The 26502-nt window shown below is 41.7% G+C and overlaps 1 protein-coding gene across 5 annotated transcripts in view; it reads right to left on the reverse strand.

Moving 5' to 3' along the window:
* CFAP54 (cilia and flagella associated protein 54) overlaps positions 1-26502 on the reverse strand; it is a 440387-nt gene that overhangs the window by 336231 nt on the left and 77654 nt on the right. For all 5 annotated transcript variants that reach the window (XM_033951153.1, XM_033951154.1, XM_033951152.1 and 2 more), the window contains exons 15-16: positions 21028-21169; positions 16457-16530 (exon numbers count right to left, since the gene is read on the reverse strand). In XM_033951153.1, the coding sequence (XP_033807044.1) occupies positions 16457-16530; positions 21028-21169 (216 nt within the window). The remainder of the gene's footprint in view (positions 1-16456; positions 16531-21027; positions 21170-26502) is intronic.

A 26502-nucleotide genomic window follows, 5' to 3' on the forward strand; every position in this document is an offset into this window, starting at 1 on the left:
GACTATCTATAGATTGGTCTTACAAGACGTTACTGTTGGGTGTCACAGGTCCCCTGGTGGAGGCGGGTGTTAGCGACCCTGGATGGCGCTTCCTTTTGGTGGCCCTGGGAATCACAAAGAAACTGATTCTTCGCCACTGGATTGGTGCAACGTGACCAGCGGTGCAACAGTGGAGAGCTCATATGTCTCTGATGGCTGGGTGGGAACGGCAGCATCGTAAGGGGGCAGCGAGCTGGAAATCTAGAACCTATTTGGATTATTGGAACTCCTATTAAGGCTGGTTAAGGATCCCGGGTGCGTGGGGTGGGGGGGAGGGGTTGGGAGGGGGGGTTTCATTTTAAAATTGGATCTGCATGGGAGTTGACATGTTGTGGATTCATTCATGTTTGTTTATTCTCTGCCTGCACCTTTGCTTATTGTATATGATGTCCCTATTGTGTGGTCATGTTCTGTACATTCTCGTATGCTTTGATCCTTTAATAAACATATTTTCAAAAAAAAAGATTAATTGTATTATCAAAAAGGGATGTATAATTATATATAAATTTGGAAGGAATATTTTATTGATATGGAAAAGGGTGGGAGGTGGGGGGGGGGGAAATAAAAACATGTATAATAATATTGTTTAAGAATGCCAAGTGTGTTGTGTAAATTAATTGTAATAATACTGTACACTTGTTGAAAGAAATAAAAGGGAATAAAGATTTTTTTAAAAAATAAATAAATAAAACTTTCTAATATCTAGCTTGACAAGATTTGACCAGTTAGAATTAGTCCAGTTACTTTTGGAACTTGAGTTGATCAGCTAAATTTAGCTAGTTAGCACTTAAATTCCAATCAGCTAAGTTTAAAATTAAAAACCTTCCTCCCGAGTTGCCCCTCTTCTGGCTGGGAATCTGAATGGGCAAATTTAGTTGGGCAGCAAGGGAAGCTTTTTGAATACAGCGATTTACCTAACTTTCAGTTTGCTAAGCAAACCTTTTGAAAATCAATCCACAAGTTCTTTTTCCCATAGATACAGAATAGGAGAAATGTTTTAATAAAATCGAGTGGCATTAACCCCCTTTTGATGAAGCGACGTTAGGGGTTTTTTTTTCACAGGCCACAGTGGCAATAGCTCCAACGCTCATAAGAATTCTATGAACATCTGAGCTTTTACCGTCATGGCCTGCGATAAAAAAGCCTAATGCAGCTTCATAAAGGGGAGGGGGAGTAAGTTTCAGGAATTTATCCCATATTGTTGATAGCTGAGAGGCATGAACCAGAGACAACAAAAACTCCACAAGTTATTTTCTTCTATAATGTCACATCATCATATCTTAGCATTAGTATGTGCCAAGAATGTATACCAATGTGTAATAATAAATAGCGCTCAGTCACCAACCAAAAGTGTCACAAAAATGCCAGCATTGGTTGCAAGAAAGGGACCATCATAGCACTAAGAAGTCCCTTTTTCCGTCCTCCAAATGCTGGCATTTTTATGACACTTTTGGTTGGTGACTGAGCGCTATTTATTATTACACATTGGTATACATTCTTGGCACATACTAATGCTAAGATATGATGATGTGACATTATAGAAGAAAATAACTTGTGGAGTTTTTGTTTTCACATAGATTTCTAACACACGTCTCTATTATTGCTCCTGGATTTTGTTTAGTTATGAACCAGTGACCTCTGAATTAGAAAACAAATGTCTTCCAGGAGGAGCTATTCTGCTTCCCAGGGATCTAGTTCAAGCCTGTCAGTTCCTAGCTGTGTATTATACTTCCGGTTATTTTGGGGAGCTCTGATCTTGGACGGGGGTTTGAGTTTAGGGGAAAATTAATTGGAGGGGCATGGGTATGCATTTTGTTTTGGGGTTTTTTTTTTTTAATTCTTTATTCAGTTTTAACTCTTGCAACAAGTGTACAAAATTCAGTCAGATAATTCGTACAAATCACTTGACATTCTAACAATTATTGTCAAATGCATATAAAAAAGACCCCTCCCCCACCCATCCCATTCATCAGGAATAAACCCATTAAATCGCATAACATACCTCCCCATCCCCACATTAAATCTAGTCCTATGTAATAAAGTATGCAATCAATGGCCCCCAAATCTTTTTGAAACTATTATAATTTCCTTGCTGTAGTTTGGAATTCACTCCCAGGGGAGCTATGCCTAACTCAAGACTACTTCATGAAGCTAGCTTTTTTAGCGCACGCACAAGGTTAGTGAATGCTATAGCGCACGCTAGCTGAAAAATTACCGCCTGCTTAAAAGGAGGCGGTAGAGGCTAGCACGCAGGGCATTTTAGTGTGTGCTAAGCACGCCTTTGTAAAAGGAGCCCTAGATCTTCTCCCAAGCCTTTAATAGCTGTAATCTCTTGCCTCACACTCTGCAACTGAGACCAATTATACATAACTTATTCAACTGTATACACTGTATAATTTGCCTTCAATTTGGTCACTCACTTATTTGTCCCAGTCCTTTAGAATTATCTATCCTGTCTGATTTAACTATTCTTCTGACTTATCTATCCTTGTTTTAGTTTTGTATTCATTTTTCATATATCAACAAGTGTATCACATAAATTTATACAATTTCATTGAGTACACACTTGATAATCCTTCATAGATCATTGTAAATGCAACATATTATTATATAATAATGTATTATAATATTGAAAAAGCATATCATACTTAATAAGTATACCAACTATTACTCTAATTATAAACCCACCCCCTCCCCTTCCTTTGAAAATTGCATTCAATATGACAAGATATAATGATGAATTGTTTATCACCCCTCTTATCCAATATCTTATTATGGGAAAATCATTATCTAACCTATCACAAATCTACCTGAACCAGAAATGGTTTTCAAGGTTGAAGATGCAGAGGAATTGAAAGAAATCTTGGTGAACTTAGAAGATATACTGAACCAAATTGACAATTTAGAGAGGATACATTGCCTGGTCCGGATGGTATACATCCCAGAGTACTGAAAGAACTCAAACATGAAATTGCTGATCAGCTGTTAGTAAACTGTAACCTATCGCTAAAATTGTCTGTTGTGCCTGAAGATTGGAGGGTGGCTGATTTTTAAAAAGAGTTCCAGGGGTGATCCAGGAAATTACAGGCCAGTAAGCCTAACTTCAGTGCTGGGAAAAATAGTTTAAACCATTATAAAAAATAAAGATCCCACTTTGGTATCAGATTACAGGCCTATATCTTTAATTAATGTAGATGGAAAATTATTAGCTAAAATATTGGCAGTAAGATTGGCTAAAGCTCTTCCTTTCATAATTGATATACACCAAACTGGGTTCCTTACGAACAGACATTCTTGTAGTAATACAAGATTGGCTTTTCACACACTAAATTTGACTACAAACATGAATGAGTCGGCTTTTGCTCTATCTTTAGATGCGGAAAAGGCATTTGATAGAATAGAATAGACATTCATGTACCAGACATTGGATTGGTTTGGTATAGGTTCAGGTTTTATTCAAATGATTCAAACTTTGTATAGCTCCCCTAGGGCAAGATTATATATTAATAACAATTTATCTGATTGTTTTCATTTGCATAGGGGAGTTAGACAAGGCTGTCCATTGTCTCCTTTGCTTTTTGACATTGTCTTAGAACCCTTATTGATAGCTATTCAACAGGCAAAGGGGATACAGGGTATTCCTCGTAAAGAGTGGGAATATAAACTCTCTGCGTATGCAGATGATATATTATTGTGTTTGAGAAATCCTGACACATCCATTCCTTGCCTGCTAGAATTGATAGGAAATTTTGGAAAATTCTCAGGGTATAAAATAAATTGGAGCAAATCTGAAATTCTTCCACTTAATGTACACTGTACAAAAAGTATGTTTGATACATTCTCATTTGTATGGAAAGATGATGGTTTAAAATATTTAGGAATTTGGATTAAAACCACGTTAGATGACACGGTTAAGGAGAATGAAAAGCTGTTACTAAAAAAAGGTAACAGAATTGTGAACAGTGGAATCCGTACATTTGTCTTGGTGGGGGAGAGTTCAAACGGTTAAAATGATGATATTGCCTGTGGTTTGTTATCAAATGGGAATGATACCAGTGTTTTTTCAGGGATCTTTTTATAAAAAATTGAATTCGTTACTTACTAAATTTGTTTGGCTAGGTAAAACTCCCAGAATTGCTCTAGTATCTTTACAAAAGCCAATTAAGGAGGGTGGGGTCAATTTTCCAAATTTTCCAAAGGTATCATCAGGCCTATATTTTACGTCAAGGTATGTAGTGGGTCCTCCCGGAGCTCATTGAATAGACTCCAGATTGGTTATATTTGGAAGGGCGACTCATGTTTCCTTTACATCTTTGTCATGTTCTTAGTATCAAGATGCCCAGATTATATAAGGCAAATAGAATTTTGATGGATACTTGGAAAACCTTACGATTTGTTAATAACTTAACTGCTATTCCTATCAGCAAGTCAACAAATCAAACCATTTGGCTAAACCCCAAGATTCAAATTGGCGGTTTCAAGATCATCTGGAAGCATTGGATAATTGCAGGAATACGGACTTTAAATGATGTTATTTTAAATGGTAAACTGACAAAAAGGGACATATAATAAATTTACAAAGATATGGGGGCCATTGGAGAAATATTGTGATGAATAGACATTGTTCTTTTCTGTTCCTTTTCTTTTATTTCTTAGAATTATCTAGCACACTCAAGGGGGGAGGGGGGATTTGGGATATAATTAAATATGAGATGTTTATGTGATTGATGTATAATATTGCATATAATACTTAAATGGAACATGGGATGAAGGGAGGGAGGGTGGGATATTTATAAAAAAAATTATACTTCATATGTTAGTCAATTATAGTGCTATATTGTAATTATCATTATAATTCATTTTTAAGCACTTATTTGATATGAAAATGAATAAAGATTTAAAAAAAAAAAAATAAATAAATGGTAAGCTGCTTGATTTTACACAATTGCAACATAAATTTGGGCTCAATAAATCAGTTTTTTCGAAGGTTGCAATTGAAGCAGGCCATTCAGGCAGGGTTCCCTGAATGGAAAAGTCTTAATACTCAATATAGTTTGGAATTCTCATGCTTTCAGGTAGACTTTCTGGGTCACCAGGCTGCGCAGTAGTTTAAAACTATTAATGATTTGGTTAAAAAAAAAACCTCAAAATGGTCTTAGGGATATTTGGAGCATTGAGATTAAGCATCAGATTTCAGCTTCTCAATGGCCACAAATTTGGTCTTGGAGGATGAGATGTACAATGTCTGCATCTATGAGACAAACATGCTTTTTTCTTTTGCATAGAGCATTTTGGACCCCAGTTAGATTACAGAAGTTGAATAGTTCAAAGTCTAATAAATGCTGGCATTGTAATCTTGAAATAGGGACTTTGGATCATCTTTTGTTTTATTGTCCCTATATCTTAGCCTTTTGGAATTCCATCTGGGACCAAGTAAATTGTTTATTGGAAAATCATGTTGCATTATCTTTTGTTTTGTTTTATAAATCTTTATTCATTTTCTTATGTTACAACAAGTGTTTTAAATAAATTCATTATAAACTTGAATAAACACACTTGATTAACTCACAAATTAATATCAAATTTAACATTTCTTTAGAAAAAGCACAGTTACTTACCGTAACAGGTGTTATCCAGGGACAGCAGGCAGATATTCTTGACTGATGGGTGACGGCACCGACGGAGCCCCGGTACGGACAATTTTAGAGTGATCTCACTCTAAGAACTTTTAGAAAGTTCTAGCTCGGCCGCACCGCGCACGCGCGAGTGCCTTCCCGCCCGACAGAGGCGCGCGGTCCCTCAGTTAGTATAAGCCAGCTAAGAAGCCAACCCGGGGAGGTGGGTGGGACGCAAGAATATCTGCCTGCTGTCCCTGGATAACACCTGTTACGGTAAGTAACTGTGCTTTATCCCAGGACAAGCAGGCAGCTATTCTTGACTGATGGGTGACCTCCAAGCTAACAAAAAGAGGGATGGAGGGAAGGTTGGCCATTAGGAAAACAAATTTTGCAAAACAGATTGGCCGAAGTGACCATCCCTTCTGGAGAATGTATCCAGACAATAATGAGATGTAAAAGTGTGAACTGAGGACCAAGTAGCAGCCTTGCAGATTTCCTCAATAGGAGTGGAACGGAGGAAAGCTACAGATGCTGCCATTGCTCTGACTTTATGGGCTGTGACAGAACCTTCCAGTGTCAGTCCGGTCTGAGCATAACAGAATGAAATGCACGCTGCAAGCCAATTAGACAACGTACGTTTAGAAACAGGACGTCCCAATTTATTCGGATCAAAGGACAGAAAGAGTTGGGGAACTGATCTGTGGGGTTTCGTACGCTCCAGATAGTAAGCAAGAGCCCTTTTACAATCCAAAGTATGCAGAGCTTGTTCCCCAGAATGAGAATGAGGTTTTGGAAAGAAAACAGGTAAAACAATAGATTGGTTGAGATGAAATTCAGAAACAACCTTGGGGAGAAACTTTGGATGTGTACGCAGAACCACCTTGTCATGGTGAAAAACCGTAAAAGGTGGATCTGCAACCAGTGCATGAAGCTCACTGACCCTCCTGGCAGAGGTAATGGCAATAAGAAAAAGTACCTTCCAAGTGAGAAATTTGAAAGGAGAGGTAGCTAAAGGTTCAAATGGAGGTTTCATTAAAGCTGAAAGAACCACATTGAGATCCCAGATAACCGGAGGGGCTTTAAGAGGTGGTTTCACATTGAAAAGCCCACGCATGAACCTGGATACCAGGGGATGAGCTGAAAGAAGTTTTCCATGGACTGGCTCATGAAAAGCTGCAATGGCACTGAGGTGGACCCTGATGGAAGAGGACTTCAGGCCAGAATCAGACAAAGAAAGAAGATAATCCAACAACGTCTCCACCGCTAGGGAAGTGGGATCAAGGTGATGAAGAAGACACCAGGAAGAAAACCTCGTCCACTTTTGATGGTAACATTGTAGAGTGGCTGGTTTCCTGGAGGCATCCAGAATGGAACGAACGGGCTGAGACAAAAGAGTATCAGTCGAGTTCAGCCCGAGAGATACCAAGCCATCAGGTGTAGAGACTGGAGGTTGGGATGCAGAAGGGTTCCCTGCTGTTGCGTAAGCAGAGAAGGAAACAGAGGAAGAAGAAAAGGTTCCCTGGAACTGAGTTGAAGTAGAAGGGAGAACCAATGTTGCCTGGGCCACCTCGGAGCAATCAGAATCATGGTGGCTCGTTCCCTCTTGAGCTTGAACAAGGTTCTCAACATGAGAGGTAGAGGAGGGAAGGCGTACAGGAACAGATTCGACCAGTCGAGGAGAAAAGCATCTGCTGTGAGACGGTGTGGAGAGTAAAGTCTTGAGCAGAAACGGGGCAGCTGGTGATTGTGAGGAGCTGCAAAGAGGTCTATCTGAGGAGTGCCCCATTGAGTGAAGATAGACTGTAGAGTTACAGGGTCGAGTGTCCACTCGTGAGGCTGGAGAATTCTGCTGAGTTTGTCCGCTAATGAATTCTGTTTCCCCTGAATGTAAATAGCTTTCAGGAAGAGATGATGGTCTATGGCCCAATTCCAGATCTTTTGGGCTTCCTGGCATAAAAGGCGAGAGCCTGTCCCACCCTGTTTGTTGATGTAGTACATCGCAACCTGATTGTCTGTGCACAACAGAAGGACCTGAGGAAAGAGAAGGTGTTGAAAGGCCTTGAGGGCGTAAAACATCGCTCTGAGTTCCAGGAAATTGATTTGATGCTTCTTTTCCTGGGCTGACCAAAGACCCTGAGTCTGGAACTCGTTCAAGTGAGCTCCCCATGCGTACAGAGAGGCGTCGGTGGTGATGACTAGTTGATGAGGAGGCTGATGGAACAGAAGACCTCTGGATAGATTTGAGGATACCAACCACCATTGCAGAGACTGACGAAGAGATGATGTCACAGATATGTGTCGTGAGCAAGAGTCCGACGCTTGGGACCACTGGGTCGCAAGGGTCCATTGAGGAGTGCGCAGGTGAAGACGGGCATGAGGTGTGACATGAACTGTGGATGCCATGTGTCCCAAGAGCACCATCATTTGTCTTGCTGAGATGGACGGCAGAGGAAGTACCTGGTGACATAGAGACTGAAGGGTCTGAAGCCGATTGGATGGCAGGAAAGCTCTCATGAGGAGTGTGTCTAGGATCGCTCCAATGAATTGAAGTCTCTGAGTGGGAATGATATGAGATTTGGGTAGATTGATCTCGAATCCCAGAAGTTGCAGAAACTGGATGGTTTGGTTGGTGGCCAGAAGGACCGCTTGGGCAGAAGTGTCTTTGATCAACCAATCGTCCAGGTAAGGAAATACCTGCAGGTGGTGAGAGCGCAGAAAAGCCGCCACCACAATGAGACATTTGGTGAATACCCTTGGAGATGAGGCGAGACCGAAGGGCAGCACCTTGTACTGGTAATGACAATGATTGATCATGAATCGGAGATATGGTCTTGAGGTTACATTGATCGGTATGTGAGTGTAAGCCTCTTTGAGATCGAGGGAGCATAGCCAGTCGTTTTGATTTAGAAGGGGATAAAGTATGGCTAAAGAAAGCATCTTGAATTTTTCTTTTACTAGATGAATGTTGAGATCGCGAAGGTCCAGGATGGGTCTGAGATCTCCTGTCTTTTTGGGAACTAGAAAGTAACGGGAGTAGAATCCCTGCCCCTTTTGATCTAGAGGAACTTCCTCTATAGCGTTCAGAAGGAGGAGGGATTGGACCTCCTGAATAAGGAGGGCTGATTGAGGACTGTGCAAAGCAGACTCTTTTGGCAGGCTTTGAGGTGGGAGAGTCTGAAAGTTGAGAGAGTAGCCGTGGCGGATGATGTTGAGGACCCATTGGTCCGAAGTGATTACTTCCCACCGGCTGAAGAACAGAGAAAGTCGACCTCCTATTGGTTGAGGCAGGAGAACAGGAACAGGGATACTGGCTATACTGCGGAGAATGAAGTCAAAAGGGCTGTGACTTCTGCTGAGGAGGTTGTTTCGCAGGTTGCTGCTGTTGCTGCTGTCGGGGAGGCTGACGTTGCTGTTGCCTCTGACGTCGAGGTTGTTGAGCAGTGGTAGGCAATGGACGGGCTGTGAAACGGCGTTGATAAGCCGATTGCTGCCTGTATGGTCTTGGTGGAGGAGGCTTCTTTTTATTCTTGAGCAGGGTATCCCAGCGCGTCTCATGAGCCGAGAGCTTTTGGGTGGTAGAGTCCATGGAATCCCCAAAGAGCTCATCCCCTAGGCATGGGGCGTTGGCTAACCGATCTTGATGGTTAACATCAAGCTCGGATACCCGAAGCCAGGCCAAACGGCGCATAGCCACCGACATAGCTGTCGCTCTGGATGTAAGTTCAAAGGTGTCATATATGGACCTAACCATAAACTTACGAAGTTGGAATAGAGACGACAAGCAGGAGTGAAAAGATGGATGTTTTCTTGAAGGAAGATACTTCTCGAAGGAAGCCATGGTGGTAAGGAGATGCTTTAAATAAAAAGAAAAATGAAAAGCATAATTACTAGCTCTATTTGCTAACATAGCGTTTTGGTAGAGCCTCTTACCGAATTTATCCATGGCCCTTCCTTCTCTGCCAGGAGGGACAGATGCATATACACTGGCTCCTGAAGTCTTTTTAAGGGTGGATTCGACAAATAAGGATTCGTGTGGAAGTTGAGGCTTGTCGAACCCAGGAATGGGAATTACCTTGTATAGAGAATCCAGTTTACGTGGGGCCCCTGGAACAGTTAAAGGAGTCTCTAAATTTTTATAGAAAGTTTCCCTCAAGATGTCATGAAGGGGAAGCTTCAAAAATTCCTTTGGAGGCTGATCAAAATCAAGGGCATCCAAAAAAGCTTTAGACTTTTTGGATTCAGCCTCCAAAGGAATGGACAAAGACTCACACATCTCTTTCAAGAAATTGGAGAAAGAGGAAGTGGTCTGTTTGGAGGATGGGTCAGGGAGAGCCGAATCCTCCTCCTCTGAGGAACATTCTCCTTCAGAAAGAAAGGGTTCCTCTGAGTCCCCCCACAGATCAGGGTCTCTGACATGGGAAGAATGGTCCCGAGACTCAGGTGTCGATGTTTGCATGTGTCGGGTTTTGCGTACCGACTTACCCGACCTCATCGATACCGAGTCAGGCGATGTTATCGGTCGCACCGGTGCCGAAGTCTGTACCGATTGATGGTGAGCTGTCGGCTCCGGTGCAAGGACTGGCATCGATACCGATGAAGTTAGGTGAAGCGGTACCGAGACAGTAGAAGCAGGCAAGACAGGTTCGACAACCGGTACCGACACGGGTTGATGTACAACCGGTACCGATGGCTCGGTGCGGACTGGCACCGGAAGGTTCGGTGTCATTATAGCAGGAAGGAGTCGTTCTAATTGCTCCTTAAGCTGCACATGAAGGATGGCCGTAATGCGGTCATCGAGGGATGGCACCGGTACCGCTTTTTTCTTCTGCGGTACCTGCGGTGCCGCTCTACGCCCCGGAGATGAGGAGCCCGATGTCGAGGGACTCACCTCAATAGGGGCGGAGCGCTTCCGCTGGCGTCTAACCGGCGGCAGGACTGGGCTCACTGCACTCGAGGCCGGAAGACGTTCCAGCGGGGAAGGCTTCTTAGCCGGCTTACCTGACTGTTGGGATGCCGGTGTGGAATCACGCGGCGTCGAAGACGAGGGTGCCGACTGAAGCGGTGCCGAAGCCGGAGTCGAAGGAACGGGGTCGGACATCTCGGCACCGAATAACAAACGCTGTTGAATTAAGCGATTTTTTAAAGTTCTTTTCTTTAAAGTAGCACAGCGGGTGCAAGAAGAGGCCTGATGCTCAGGACCCAAACACTGCAAGCACCAGTTGTGTGGGTCCGTGAGAGATATAGGCCTAGCACACCGCTGGCACTTTTTAAAACCCGGTTGAGGGGGCATGAAAGGGAAAACGGCTTCCGCCAAATCGAAGGCCGAGGCTTCGATGGTGGCAGAAGGCCCCGCCGGGGAAAAACCGAAATTGAAGAAAAAAAAAGAAAGGTGAAAGAAATCAAACGTTTACGCGAGCGGGAAGGCAAGTTAAGGAAAAAATTTCAACAGCCGTTGAAAACGCGTCTTCTTAGCTCCGCGGAAACTAAGAAACTGAGGGACCGCGCGCCTCTGTCGGGCGGGAAGGCACTCGCGCGTGCGCGGTGCGGCCGAGCTAGAACTTTCTAAAAGTTCTTAGAGTGAGATCACTCTAAAATTGTCCGTACCGGGGCTCCGTCGGTGCCGTCACCCATCAGTCAAGAATAGCTGCCTGCTTGTCCTGGGATAATCAATATATTATAAAGTTATAATATTTTGTAAGAAATTTAAATTTATACAATTATTTTTATTATTGAATATAATAATTTCCCATCCCTCCCTCCCTATCAATACAGAATGAGAAATCTTTATTCATTTTCATATGTTACATCAAAAAAAAAAAAAAATAAAATTCATACTAATATTTCAGAAAACTAAATTTATATAATTCTTAGTTAATATAATAATATCCCATCCCCTCCCCCCTCCCTTCTATTCAGTAATATATGAATAAAATTTTTAAAATTATTCTTTCTATATATCATATTATATATCAAGTATTAATATATTATATAATATTTAGAAATATGATCTCATCTATTTTTCCTCTAATCAAATTCTATATATGGGAAAATTAATCATTCTTTACAATATTCAGTTAATGGTTTCCATATTTTTTGAAATTCATTTATATGTCCTTTTTGTGTTGCTATAGTGAGCTCCATTTTGTATATATGGCATACAGAATTCCACCAGAATGTGTAATTTAATCTGTCATGTTTTTTCCAATTGAATGTGATTTGTTGTATTGCTATTCCAGTTAAAATAAAAAGAAGTTTGTTATTATTTGATGATATTTGACTTCTTGCTCTCATAGTTGTTCCAAATAATATGGTATCATATGTCAAAGCTATCGGATTTTCTAACATCCTATTTATTTGGGGCCAGATTGATTTCCAGAATGTTAAGATAAATGGACAATAGAATAAAAGATGGTCTAATGTCCCAATTTCAACATGACAATGCCAGCATCTATTAGATTTAGAGCTATCAATTCTATGTAAACGTGTAGGGGTCCATAAAGCTCTATGCAAAAGAAAAAACCAAGTTTGTCTCATAGATGCTGACACCGTACATTTTATTCTCCAAGACCAAAGTCGTGGCCATTGAGATGCACTAATTTGGTGCTTTATCTCAATGCTCCAAATGTCTCTAAGACCATTTTTTGGTTTTTTATTTATATAATCGGATATTAATTTATACCACTGTGCAGCTTCATGACCTGTTGAATTAATCTGGAAACATAGGAATTCCAAACTGTGATAATTAGTAAGATTTTTCCATTCAGGGAACCCTACCTGAATGGATTGCTTCAATTGCAACCATCTAAAATATTGTGTTTTTTTAAGATCAAATTTATGTTGCAATTGTGAAAACTCCAGCAACTTTCCATTTTTTATTATATCATCTAAACTGCGAATACCTGCTATCGTCCAATCTTTCCAGATTATTTTGAAACCGCCTATTTTGATCTTGGGGTTTAACCAAATTGTTTGAGTTGTTGATTTGCTAATTGGAATAGGAGTTAGATTACTTATGTATCTTAAAGTTTTCCATGTATCCATAAATATTTTATGTTCTTTGTATAGCCTTGGCATTTTGATACTAACTACATGACTAAGACGTAAAGGAAACATGAGTCTCCATTCAAGCCAGAACCAATCTGGAATATTATCAGTGGGCTCTGGGAGGATCCAATACATACCTTGACGTAAAATATAGGCTTGATGATACCTATAGAAGTTGGGAAAATTTACCCCTCCCTCCGCAATTGGTCTTTGTAATGTCACTAAAGCAATTCTGGGATTTTTCCCAAGCCAAATAAATTTTGTCAATACCTTATTTAACTTTGAGTAAAAAGATTCTTGAAAGAAAACTGGTATCATTCCCATTTGGTAACAAACTACAGGCAAGATCATCATTTTAACTGTTTGTACTCTTCCCCACCAAGATAAATGTAAAGGATTCCATTGTTCACACATCTCTGTCACTTTTTTTAATAAACTTTTTTCATTAATTTTCATTGTGTCTTCTAAATTTTTTGAAATCCAAATTCCAAGATATTTAATAGTATCCTCTTTCCAAACAAAAGAGAATGTATTAAATAAACCTTTTGTACAATGTACATTCAATGGTAGTATTTCTGATTTATTCCAATTTATCTTATATCCTGAAAATTTTCCAAATTTTTCAATTAGTTCAAGCAAATTTGGAATGGTGGATTCTGGATTCCTCAAATATAATAATAAATCATCAGCATAAGCTGATATTTTGTATTCTCTATCTGAATGAGGTATACCTTGTATTTCCTTTACTTGCTGGATTGCTAATATTGCATTATCTTATGATATGGTATTATTTGGAACAGCTATGAGAAAAAAGAGTCAGATATCATAATTTAATAATAAACTTTTATTAATCATATCACCAACAACTGGAAGGATTGCAGGAGACTTAATTACAACTTTTGGTGGAACTTATTATGTCACATGTTTAAAATGGAAAGATCATTCGCTGTACAAAATGGAAATTATAAGACTTTTATTAAAATATGGGAGCCATTGACATCTTTTTGTGATGTTTAAACACCAGTTTTTCTATTGAAATATACACCATAAATAGAGAGGGGGAAGGGTCCTTATTATATTGCTCATTTTAATAATAATAGGGAAGTGGGGTGGGATATGGGTTTATATATACAATTTATGTTTTTCTTGATAGATTTACAAGTGATGTTTTCAATATTATTTATGGTCATATTTGTATACTTGTTAAAAGTTTGAAAATAAATAAAGATTATAAAGAAAAAAATAATAAAAATAAAATTAAGAAACACATAGACAAACATGGTACATGATTTAATAGGACAGAGTCAGCATGGGTTCAGCCAAGGGAGATCTTGCCTTACCAATTTGCTGCATTTCTTTGAAGGTGTGAATAAAGGTGAGCTGGATGCCGAAGTATATCTATATTTTCAGAAAGTTTTTAGCAAAGTTCCTTATGAAAGGCTCCTGAGAAAATTAAAGAGTCATGGGATAGGAGGCAATGTTTTGTCGTGGTTAGGACTTGGTTATTGGACAGAAAACAGGAAGTAGGGTTATATGGCCATTTTTCTCAATGGAGGAGAATAAATAGTGGAGTGCCACAGGGATCTGAAAGGGGACCAATGCTATTTAACATATTTATAAATGAACTGGAAACTGGAACAATGAGTGAGGTGATTAAATTTGCAGATGACATTAAGAGGTTCAAAGTTGTTACAATGCATGTGGACTGTGAAAAATTGCAGGCAGACCTTAAGAAATTTGAAGACTGAGAATCCATATGACAGATGAAAATTAAAGCAGACAAATGAAAAGTGATGCACATTGGAAAGAATAACCCAAATCACAGTTACCAGATACTAGGGTCCACCTTATAGATCATTGCCCACAAAAAAGATCTAGGGGTCATCATAGACAATATGCTGAAACCTTTTGCCCAATATGTGGCGGTAGCCAAAAAGCAAACAAGATGCTAGGAATTATTTAAAAAAGGGATGGTAAATAAGACTAAGAATGTTATAATGCCTCTGTGTCACTCCATGATGTGACCTTGCCTTGAGTATTGCATTCAATTCTGGTCGCTATATGTTAAAAAAGATATAGCGGAATTTTAAAAATCAATCAAGATGGTAAAGGGGATGAAACTCCTCTCATATGAGGGGAAACTAAAGAGGTTAGGGCTGTTCAGCTTGGAAAAGAGACGAGTGAGGGGAAATATGTTTGAAGTCTACAAAATCCTGAGTGGTAAACAGGTATAAGAGAGTCCATTTTTTTTATTTCATCAAGAGTTAGAAAAACTAGAAGACACAATGAAGTTACTGAAAAATAATTTTAAAACTAATTGGGAGGAAATATTTGTTCACTCAGAGAATAGTTAAGCTCTGGAACAAATTGCCAGATAATATAGTAACAGCAGTTAATGTAGATGGGTTTAAAAATGGTTTGGACAAGTTCTTAGAGGAAGTCTATAATCTGCTATTGAGACAGACATAGAGGAAACCACTGTTTGCCCTGGGATTGATAGCATGGAATGTTGCTACTATTTGGGTTTTTGTCAGGTACTTGTGACTTGGATTGGCCACTGTGGAAAGAGGATTCTGGGTTAGATGGACCATTGGTTTGAACCAGTATGGCTATTCTTGTGTTCTTATGCCTTTCTATTAAGATGTTACACATTACTGCACTGACAATGCAAATCTCACTGTGCTGTTTTTAATGAGTGAAGGAGTGGCCTGGTGGTGGTTAGAAGAGATGCTTCAGCACCATGAGATTGTAAGCTTGATTCCCACTGCAGCTCCTGGTAACTCTGGGCAAGTCACCTAACACTTTGTTGCATCCAGGTACAAAATAAGAACATAAGATTTGCCGCTGCTGGGTCAGACCAGTGGTCCATCATGCCCAGCTAATGCAGCAGCCCATAGGTCAAAGACCAGTGCCCTATTTGAGTCTAGCCTTACTTGCATATGTCCTGTTTCAGTAGGAACTTATCCAACCTTGTCTTGAATCCCTGAAGGGTGCTTTCCCCTATAACAGCCTCTGGAAGAGCGTTCCAGATTTCTACCACTCTCTGGGTGAAGAAGAGCTTCCTTACGTTTGTATGGAATCTTTTCCCTTCTAACTTTAGCGAGTGCCCTCTCGTTCTCTTCACCTTGGAAAGGGTGAACAGTCTCTCTGTCTCTACTAAGTCAATTCCTTTCAATACCTTGAATGTTTCGATCATGTCCCCTCTCCGTCTTCTCTTCTCAAGGGAGAAGAGGCCCAGTTTCTCTAGCTTCTCATTGTACGGCAACTCCCCCAGTCCCTTAACCATTTTTGTCGCTCTTCTCTGGACCCTTTTGAGTAGTACTATGTCCTTTTTCATGTACAGCGACCAGTGTTGGACGCAGTATTCCAGGTGGAGGCATACCATGGCCTGGTATAACAGCATGATAACCTTTTCAGATCTGGCTAAAATATGTAAACCACACTTATTGTGTAAACCACACAGAAAAAGAATTATATTAAGGCCTATCCCCCTCCCCCCTATTTTTGATACTGTACCATATTATTGCTATTGTTAAAATTTAATTGCCAAACCCCAAAATTACCACTTTTTTACATGCATTTTATGATTTTGTGTGGTCATTTTATTACTATTTTGCTGATACCACAATGCAAATTGTTTATATCAAGCTATACAGATTGTATACTACCTTAGTTGAATCTCTTTATAAAGTGGTTAATAAAACCTAATAAATAATTCACTTCACTTGCGTTGTGCTTCTAAAAATATATCGTACCTTCATGAATACGGGACTAATAGATTTCGGGCTTCCTTCTGGTGAATCCATATTGATGTTTTCACGTAGTTTGACTGGAAAAAATTTTTCAAAACATATAAAAATGAATAATGTCTATCTGATGGCAAATATACCAACTGTCAGATGTACTAAGAGCTTGATTCTATATATAGCACCAAGAAAATCAATGTCAACTAGAAGAGCGCATAGTGTGATTCTATAAAAGGCACACACCATATACAAAGAATCATGCTTATTGGCCATACGTGTCACTAACATTTAAGTGTACCCCTTTACATAGGAATCAGAACGGGGGGGGGGGGCACAGGGGCTGTGGCCTCCGCAAAAATTGCCCGGCATTGGAGGGGAGCAAACAGGGCAGCTGCCTTATCTCCTGCTGTAGCCTGCAAGCGACTTCGCTCATGCTCCAGGACTCTAACGATGTGCTTGTCGGCTTCCCAACCCTTCTCTGACAAAACTGGAGGGAGGGAGGATATGCGAAGCTGGCAAGCACAATGTTAGAGCCCCAGAACATGGGAGGCATTCAACTCGCTGCTCCTGCTTGTTTCGGGCTAGAGCGGCAGCGGCGGGAGATAGGACAGGGAGGGAGGCGTTCAACTCGCTGCTCCTGCTTGCTTCGGGCCTTCCTCGCTGCTGGGTCCTGCCTTTGCAGATTATGGTTGATTGTTCTAGCTGCTCAAGTAGCTCAAATAGATACTGCGTAATATGAAATCGATGATTTGCCATGCGGCATACCAAATTGCATTTTGAAAGACTTTCCTAGAAACAAGATCCAATAATTTATGATCTTTGCCAGGTGGAGCATTGCTGATACTATGGGTAATTTTGGCACCCTTAAGTGCTGATTCTATAATTACCAAATGTTGGCGAGACAGAGCAATGAGCGCCTTGGGTACTTCTAAGTACTTTAGGGCTTTAAGATATTTACTCCTCGGATCAGGCTTATCCGAAAGTGGTAAGGCTAATTTCTTGACTACCTTTTGTAGGAATGTAGGACAGGAAGTGTCCTCTGGTGGTTCCTGGTTTTCTAGCATAGACGGAGAAGGATCAGATAACATGGTCATAGTTGTGATTTGATCTGAAGAAATTTGGGGCAGTGAGTCAGTTGATGAATTAGTAACCGGTTGTGGAATTACTTTATCTGATGGAGGGGGCTGAGTCTCCTGAGTTATCTTAGGATTAATAGGTTACGGAGTTGTATTGGGAGATTGCATGCCATAGTGATACTCTAAAAATTTCCTCCATAACTCAGTGAAAACTGGGTGACGTTGAGGTGGTGATAATACTTTTGTTATAGAATCAGAACCAATGTGAGGCTGTTGGAAAGGAGTGGAAATGAAAGGATTTGAAGGTAAACCTTCATTGCCTGAAAGACATGGAGGAGACAGTGATAAATGCTGAGGAGACAATGATATGTGCTTTCTTTTGAGTATGCACTGCCTCTTAGGAGGCGAAGGAATTGGATCAGGGGAGCTTTCTCTGCTTGCAGCAGAAATTGAGCTTGCAGTTGCAGAGATAGTCCAGGGAATGTCGTTTTCTGCTATTAGATCTGTGCAGATGTCTGTCTGACTGCTGCTCCTGATGTGTTGATAGATGACTTTGTGGCTGAAGTCCAGCCTCCTGACCCCCAATATGGTGAAATCAGGAAGTTCTGTTTCACACAGAGAGTGGTGGACGCTTGGAATGCTCTTCCGGAGGAGGTTGTGACAGAGACTATGCACACCTCCGTGCAAATCATATCGAGGGATACGGGAAATCCGAGTCTCCAACAGGGAGTACCTAACTGGGCCTCCGCGTGTGCGGGTCGCCGGACTAGATGGACCAAGGTCTGATCCGGTGAAGGCGTTTCTTATGTTCTTATGTTCCTGATGACGTTGGTCGGCTGTGTTTCTGCTGTGCTGTATGTGAATGGTGCAGATCCTCCTGATGACGTCAGTCTGCTGATTGATGGCTGTGCTTCTGCTCTGCTGGTGAATGAGCATGATGCAGATGATGCCGGTGTCTATCAGTTGATTGACGCCTCAACTGGACCTCTGTATGATGAGGATAGGCATAGTGTCTATAACGCCGAGAGCCCTCCTCCTTATGACGTCGATGCTCCGCCCTTGGAAAACGCCGATGGCTCGCCTCTGCTAGATGGTGCCGGTGTATGTATTCAGGGGAGCATGAGGATAATCGTGTAAACCGTGAAGCATGGCGTGTACGATGTCATTATTCACTTCTCCTTGCTGTGAGTTAAATGCAGGAGGTGAGTTTTGTGCTGGGCTCGCTGACTTTGTGGGCAGAGTAGCTGAAGAGCATGGTTGAGTATAAGCAGGGTCTTGAAGGAGGAGCTTCCATTTGTTTTCCCTGGCCTTGCATGCTCGTTTAGTTAGAGCAGCACACTGCAGACAAGAGTCTGAATTGTGCTGCGATCCCAAGCACTTAAGGCAAAGTTGGTGCGGGTCTGTGATAGACATCCTTGCCGCACAAGTTGTACAGGATTTAAATCCTGGTTTCTTTTCCGTTGTGGTCATCGCGGGTCTGTGTGAAATCACTGCTTCAACTGAAATGCTTGAAATAGCATTTTAATATTGGTTAAATTACTGCCTTATGGCACATCAACACAGGTACCATAAGGCAGTAAAAGGGGCCAAAAGAGACTACGAGGAAAAAATAGCCAATGAAGCAAAAAACTTCAAGCCGTTCTTTCGATATATCAAGGGGAAACGACCCACAAAGGAAGCGGAGGGACCATTGGATGACCAAGGAATAAAGGGAACGCTAAAAGAGGACAAAGCAATTGCTGACAGACTAAACACATTGTATTTACCGAAGAGGATATATACAGCATACCGGAACCAATCAGGCTATATGCTGGAAGTAAAAACGGGAAACTAACAGGGTTAACGGTCAGTCTAGAAGAGGTATGCAGGCAGATTGATAGGCTTAAGAGCGATAAATCCCCGGGACCGGATGGCATCCATCCGAGGGTCATCAAAGAACTAAAAGGGACCATAGCTGAACTGCTTCAACTAATAGCCAATCAAAATGGGAAAGATCTCGGAGGACTGAAAAGTGGCAAATGTTACGCCGATCTTCAAAAAAGGTTCAAGGGGAAACCCGGGAAACTACAGACTGGTGAGTCTGACCTCGGTAACAGGAAAGATTGTAGAGGCGCTGATAAAGGATCGCATCATTGAACACCTTGACGGACACAGGCTGATGAGGACCAGCCAGCACGGTTTCAGGAAAGGAAGATCTTGTTTGACGAACTTGCTGCACTTCGTCGAGGGAATAAATAGGCAGATAGACAAGGGCGACCTGGTCGACATTGTATATCTGGACTTTCAGAAGGCGTTTGACAAGGTTCCGCATGAACGACTTCTTTTGAAAATTGCGAGCCATGGAATCGAGGGTGAAATACTCACGTGGATTAAAAACTGGCTGGAGCATAGGAAACAGAGAGTGGGGGTAAATGGACAATACTCGGACTGGAAGAGCATCACCAGTGGAGTGCCACAGGGCTCGGTGCTTGGACCCGTGCTCTTCAACATCTTTATAAACGATCTGGACATAGGTACGATGAGCAAGGTGATTAAATTTGCAGATGATACGAAGTTATTCAGAGTAGTGAAGACGCAGGGGGATTGCGAAGATCTGCAACGCGACATAATCAGGCTTGAAGAATGGGCATCGACATGGCAGATGAGGTTCAACGTGGACAAGTGTACAGGGATGCATGTCAGTAACAAAAATCTCATGCACGAATACAGGATGTCTGGGGCGGTACTTGGAGAAACCTCTCAGGAAAGAGACTTGGGAGTTCTGATCGACAAGTCGATGAAGCCGTCCGCGCAATGGGCGTCGGCGGCGAAAAGGCACTCTTTAAAGTTGAAAAGGGATAGATTCCGTACAAATGTAAGAAAGTTCTTCTTCACTCAGAAAGTGGTAGAAGACTGGAACGCTCTTCCAGAGTCTGTCATAGAGGAAAACACCCTCCAGGGATTCAAGGCAAAGTTAGATAAGTTCCTGCTAAATAAGGGAGTACGCTGGTAGAGCTAGTCTCAGTTAGGGCGCTGGTCTTTGACCGGAGGGCCGCCGCGTGAGCGGACTGCTGGACATGATGGACCACTGGTCTGACCCAGCAGTGGCAACTCTTATGTTCTAATGTTATGTTCTTATGTAACTATCTAAATAAAATAAAAACCGCTGCGGCGGTTATAAAATAACTGAAGGTATAGTGAGTGTTCTGTTGCTATTAACTACATGTAGGTAGGAAACTAGTGCATGAGCTCAGAACTTTAAAGTTCATTCTGAGCTCTTTGACAAGGGCCACTAGGCAACGTCAGCTGTGACATCACCCACATGTGTGGATGTTGTTTTCCTACTTGTCCATGGAGAAGCTGCTCGTACCAGTGAAGAGCCAAAGAGGTATGAGGGGGTGGAGAGAAGGAGAGGTGCCAGCGCTCCCATCAAGAAGGCACCTAGGGTAGTCTGCCCCTCCCCCCCTTACTATGCCACTGGCCAAAAGTGAATTAATTTAATGAAACTCAAATTAAATATGTTACCTGACTTTTTCTTTCTGGAATCAGGCATGTTTTCAAATGCCACAGCCAGCCTTAATGCGACCTCTGCCAACAATACAGGGTGTATCTCTACTATATCACAAGACTGTATTACTTCATTAATTAGCCAAAGGAAGTAGACTACCTAAAATAAATTAAATTAATCTTTATAATGACAAATGTATATGTATAAAATATTCATAATCAAATATATCCAAATATACTTTTTTCTAATTATACAGGATTGCACATAACATTTTTGTAGAATTCCATGTACAACATAAAGAGAGGTAGTTATTATCCTGCAGTATACTTCATAATTTTACAACAGCTAAACGCATAGCTTGGAAAATTGCAAGTTCCTGGATACAGAATGCTAAGGTAGATGACCTAAAGTTAGGCCTGTTATTTTTAAAGGGGCCAGTAACCTATGAAACAAACTGCCCACCCCCGCCCAGCATAAATTCTCCATTCAACATGAGTATTCCCACCTCCCAGCCTCCTCTCAACAAGATCTCCCTCAACTAGAACCCTCCTCCCAACCTGAACCCACCCACCTCTTCGACCTATCCTCTACAAGAACCGCACTCCAAAAACAGAAAAATATCTATTGTACCTACATATAAGACACCTGCAAGCCAGTAGGTATTTTTCTGTTCCAGGAGTATTCACAATTAGAAAAACAAAGAGTTAAAATGGGACCATTAGGCCGACCTTCTGCTCTACATGGATATCTGTGTGGCCATTTTCTAAGAATGCTACCATACAAATGTCTACGTTTTCCCTTGTTCAAAATTTGGACATTTCAGTTTGTAAAATGGATGTTTCCAGCACACGGACATTCATCTTTCTTATGTATTTTTGAACAGGCTGTATCCTATTCAAAAATTCATGTGAGATAGGCTGTTTGGAAAATTCTGACTTGGATATCCTTTCGAAAAAGCCCCACCATATTTTCTAGACTGAGGCTGTGGATTTTATGTTAATGCTTACTTTATTGGAATGCACAATGCTGGTTGGTTTGTATTCTTTTTCCTGTGACATGCAGAGTAAACAGTACTACTAGAGAATGACACGGCGACTGTTACTTGCAGGTAGCCAAGGGCAACCCGCAAGAACGGGGGGAAAAAAGACTGGTTGCCGTGGGTACGGGGACAAGACCCTTCACCACCCTCTGGAGCAGTGAATGACCTTGTCCCCATGGTAAAGTATCTGCTGTGAATTGCCTCCATAGAACATAGAAACATAGAAAATGACGGCAGAAAAGGGTCCGGCCCACCTAGTCTGCCCACTCTGATGACTCACCCCCTAACTTCCTCCATGAAGAGATCCCACATGCCTATCCCATTTTTTCTTAAAATCTGGCACGCTGCTGGCCTCAATTACCTGTAGTGGAAGATTATTCCAGCAATCAACCACCCTTTCAGTGAAGAAATATTTTCTGGTGCCACCATGAAATTTCCCTCCCCCTGATTTTCAATGGATGCCCTCTTGTTGCCATGGGCCCTTTAAGAAAAAAGATATCTTCTTCCACCTCGATGCAGCCCGTGACATATTTGAACGTCTCAATCATGTCTCCCTCTCTCTGCGTTCCTCGAGTGAGTATAGCTGCAACTTACCCAGCCGTTCCTCATATGAGAGATCCTTGAGTCCCGAGACCATCTTGGTGGCCTTTCGCTGAACCAACTCAACTCTCAGCACATCTTTTTGGTAATGTGGCCTCCAGAATTGTACACAGTATTCCAGATGGGGTCTTACCATGGATCTGTACAACGGCATTATGACCTCGGGCTTACGGCTGACGAAACTTCTACGGATACAACCCATGATTTGTCTAGCCTTGGATGAAGCTTTCTCCACTTGGTTGGCAGTCTTCATGTCTTCACTAATGATCACTCCCAAGCCTCGTTCTGCTGCAGTCCTTGCTAGGGTCTCACCATTTAGGGTGTAAATCCTGCATAGATTTTTGCTGCCAAGGTGCATGACCTTACATTTCTTGGCACTGAAACTTAGTTGCCAAGTCTTTAACCAATTCTCCAGTAGGAGTAGGTCCTGCGTCTTACTGTCGGGCACTGTGCTTTTGCCTACTATGTTGCATAGTTTGGCATCATCAGCGAATAATGTAATTTTACCTCGAAGCCCCTCTGCCAAGTCTCTTATGAAGATGGTAATAGGATCGGGCCCAAGACCGAGCCCTGTGGCACTCCGCTGATTACCTCCGTCGTTTCGGAGAGGGTACCGTTTACCACTACCCTCTGAAGTCTACCTCTAAGTCAGTCCTTAACCCATGCAGTTAATGTTTCACCTAATCCCATCAAACACATCTTACTCAATAACCTGCGTTGTGGGACGCTATTGAACGCCTTGCTGAAGTCCAAGTACACGACGTCCAGGGACTCCCCTATATCAAGCTTTCTTGTTACCCAGTCAAAGAAGCTGATCAGATTTGATTGGCAGGACCTTCCCTTTGTAAATCCATGTTGATGGGGATCTCGTAGATTCTCCTCGTTCAGGATCATATCTAATTGGTGTTTGATTAGTGTTTCCATAAGTTTACTCACTATCGATGTGAGACTCACCGGTCTGTAGTTCGCAGCCTCCGTCCTACATTCCTTTTTGTGGAGTGGAATGACGTTAGCCGTTTTCCAGTCCAAAGGGACTCTTCCTGTACTTAGGGAAAGATTGAAGAGCGCGGATAATGGTTCCGCCAGGACGTCCCTCAACTCCCTGAGCACCCTGGGGTATAGTTTGTCTGGTCCCATGGCTTTGTTCACCTTGAGTCTTGATAACTCATAGTAAACACTGCTGGGTGTAAACTTGAAATTTTGAAACGGGTCTTCCGAGTTTTCCCTTGTTTGCAGCTGAGTGCCGGATCCCGGCGCCTCACAAGTGAAGACTGAGGAGAAGTATTCATTTTAAAGTTTGGCTTCATCATAGTCCGATTCTACATAGTTCCCGTCGGGTTTCCTAAGGCGTACTATCCCAACTGTGTTTCTTTTTCTGTCACTAATATACCTGAAGAAGGATTTATTGCCCTTCTTGATGTTTTTCGCTAGATTCTTCTCCATACGCAGTTTGGCCTCTCTGACTGCTGTTTTGATGCCTTTGACTTGGCCAGATAGTCCTCCTTAGATTCCTGCTTTCCTGATTGTTTGCAGGAGATGAATGCTCTTTTCTTCTTTTTTATGAGGTCTGAGATCTCCGTAGAGAACCACTGAGTTTGTTGTTTCTTCGCCGTTTACTTACTGATTTTATGTAGCGGTTGGTTGCTTCGTGTATGGTTGATTTCAGAATTGACCACATTACCTCTACATTGTCTGTTCCAGCTTGGTTTTGCAGTGCCCGATGGACGAAATCTCCCATGCTTTTGAAGTCGGTGCCCTTAAAGTTGAGGACCTTGGTTGATGTGTTTGATTTAGTGAAACCTCTCCTGAGGTTGAACCATACCATGTTGTGGTCACTGAAGGCCAACGTATCGCCTACCGAGACCTCTGTGACACTTTCTCCATTGGTTAGTATCAGGTCCAGTATCGCCTGATCCCTAGTGGGCTCTAATACCATTTGTCTGAGTCTTGCTCCCTTTATAGAGGTTAATAGCTTCCTGCTGCCACTGGTCGTAGTAGAAAGTCTGTTCCAATCCACATCAGGCATATTTAAGTCGCCTAACAATACTGTCTCCCCGCAAAGTGATATTCTCTATGTCTTCGATTAATTCTATATCCATGTCATCCTGTTGTCTTGGAGGTATGTATATTACGCCAAGATACAGGCATTTGTTCCTCCCCCTAGCCAAATTCACCCAGAGGGATTCCCCGGTGTACTTGACATCTGCGATTTTGGTAACTTTGATGTCCTCTTTAGTGTATAGTGCTACCCCCTCCTCCCATTTTGCCCTCTCTATCTCGACGGAGTAAGTTGTATAGCCATATCCCACCCATGGGAGTCCGTGAACCAAGTCTCGGATATCGCCACCACATCTAGGTTGGCATTCCTCATTTCCGTCTCTAAGTCCAGAATTTTATTGCCCAAACTGTGGGCATTAACGTACATAGCCCTCCATACTTTATGTTTGCTATGTCTCTGTGGAGATTTTCCTGCTTGAGTTAATTCAACTCCTATTGTACTGTTTGCAATGTGTGTACTTACCTTAGACTCAGAAATATAGTGTGCACTTACCTCAGGCTCAGAAATGGATTGGTAACTTACCTCGCCAGGTTGGTTACTCACGCCAGTACGTGAGTGGGTACCCTCCCCCAACTTACCTAGTTTAAAGCCCTATGAAGAAGGGCAGCTCCCTTCCCACCTCTCCCGGTCAGCAGCCCTACTCACAATCACACATCCAACAGTCCCCTCTTGCAATCACGGGTTTTGTTTTATTTATTTATTCATTTCAGTTTTATATCCCATCCTATTATTTGTGATTTATAAAATGACAATTGTACAAAATATTGTTTCTTTTTATACTTTAATAAAATAAGTTCAGTATACAACTATTCGAAGCTTGTGAAAGATCTTCAACTGAATGAGACACACTCCTAATGAGTGAGAGCAGCTGCTCAGAGAGTGTGAGAGACTTCAACTGAGTGTGACACACTCCTAATAAGTGAAAGGAAGGGCTCAGAGAGTGAGAGAGCCCTTCAGCTGAGTATGACACACTCCTTCTGAGTGAGAGAAGGGGCTCTGAGAGTGTGAGATTGAGAAAGACTTCCAATGAGCATGTCACACTCCTAACAAGTGAGATAAGGGGTTCAGAATGAGAGACTTCAAATAAGGGTGACACATTCGAATGAGAGAAGGGTCTCAAAGACTGAGACAGCTTTCAAATGAGTATCACACACCAGCAATGACTAGAGAAAGGACTCACAGTGTGATTATGAGTGTGACACACTTAGAATGAGAGAGAGAGACAGAGAGAAATGGTTCAGAGAAAGGGCCTTCAGGTTAGAGCTGATGGATCAGATGGTTTGCAGGGATGGGGTAGGGACAGGCACCAAGCTCGGACAGGAAGCAGGGACGGGGACTAATTTTTTCCCAGTGTCATTCTCTAGTTACTACTCCCTTAAAAGGTCTTCTATTTGTCAATTGACCATGATAATTACTTCACAGTGAAAACTGTAGTTTATCTGCAAAAAATGAAATCTTCTGAGCCATATTATCTAAACAAATAAAGAAAAATGGCAGATCTATTTCTGAGCTCATAATCTTTAAAGAAACCGCTATGGATGTATTGGTGTTGGATGTTTTGTGCATCTATTGTACTGGCCAATATCTTGCAACTTCTTTTGGAATTGGGATGACATTTAACCTTGAAGCAGATCTTAAACAGGTTGAAACACACAATGGTAATTTCTCAATGTTTTAACAAAACATTTTGAAAAATGTAGGAAAAAATGCTTTATTACATATTTAAATTGCAACTTAATCAATTTGAATATCTGAATATAAAGGAGTTCTCATTTTTAGAAAGAAATAGATCTG

The sequence above is a fragment of the Geotrypetes seraphini genome, chromosome 7, assembly GCF_902459505.1.
Source record: "Geotrypetes seraphini chromosome 7, aGeoSer1.1, whole genome shotgun sequence".
NCBI classification, from domain to species: Eukaryota; Metazoa; Chordata; class Amphibia; order Gymnophiona; family Dermophiidae; genus Geotrypetes; species Geotrypetes seraphini.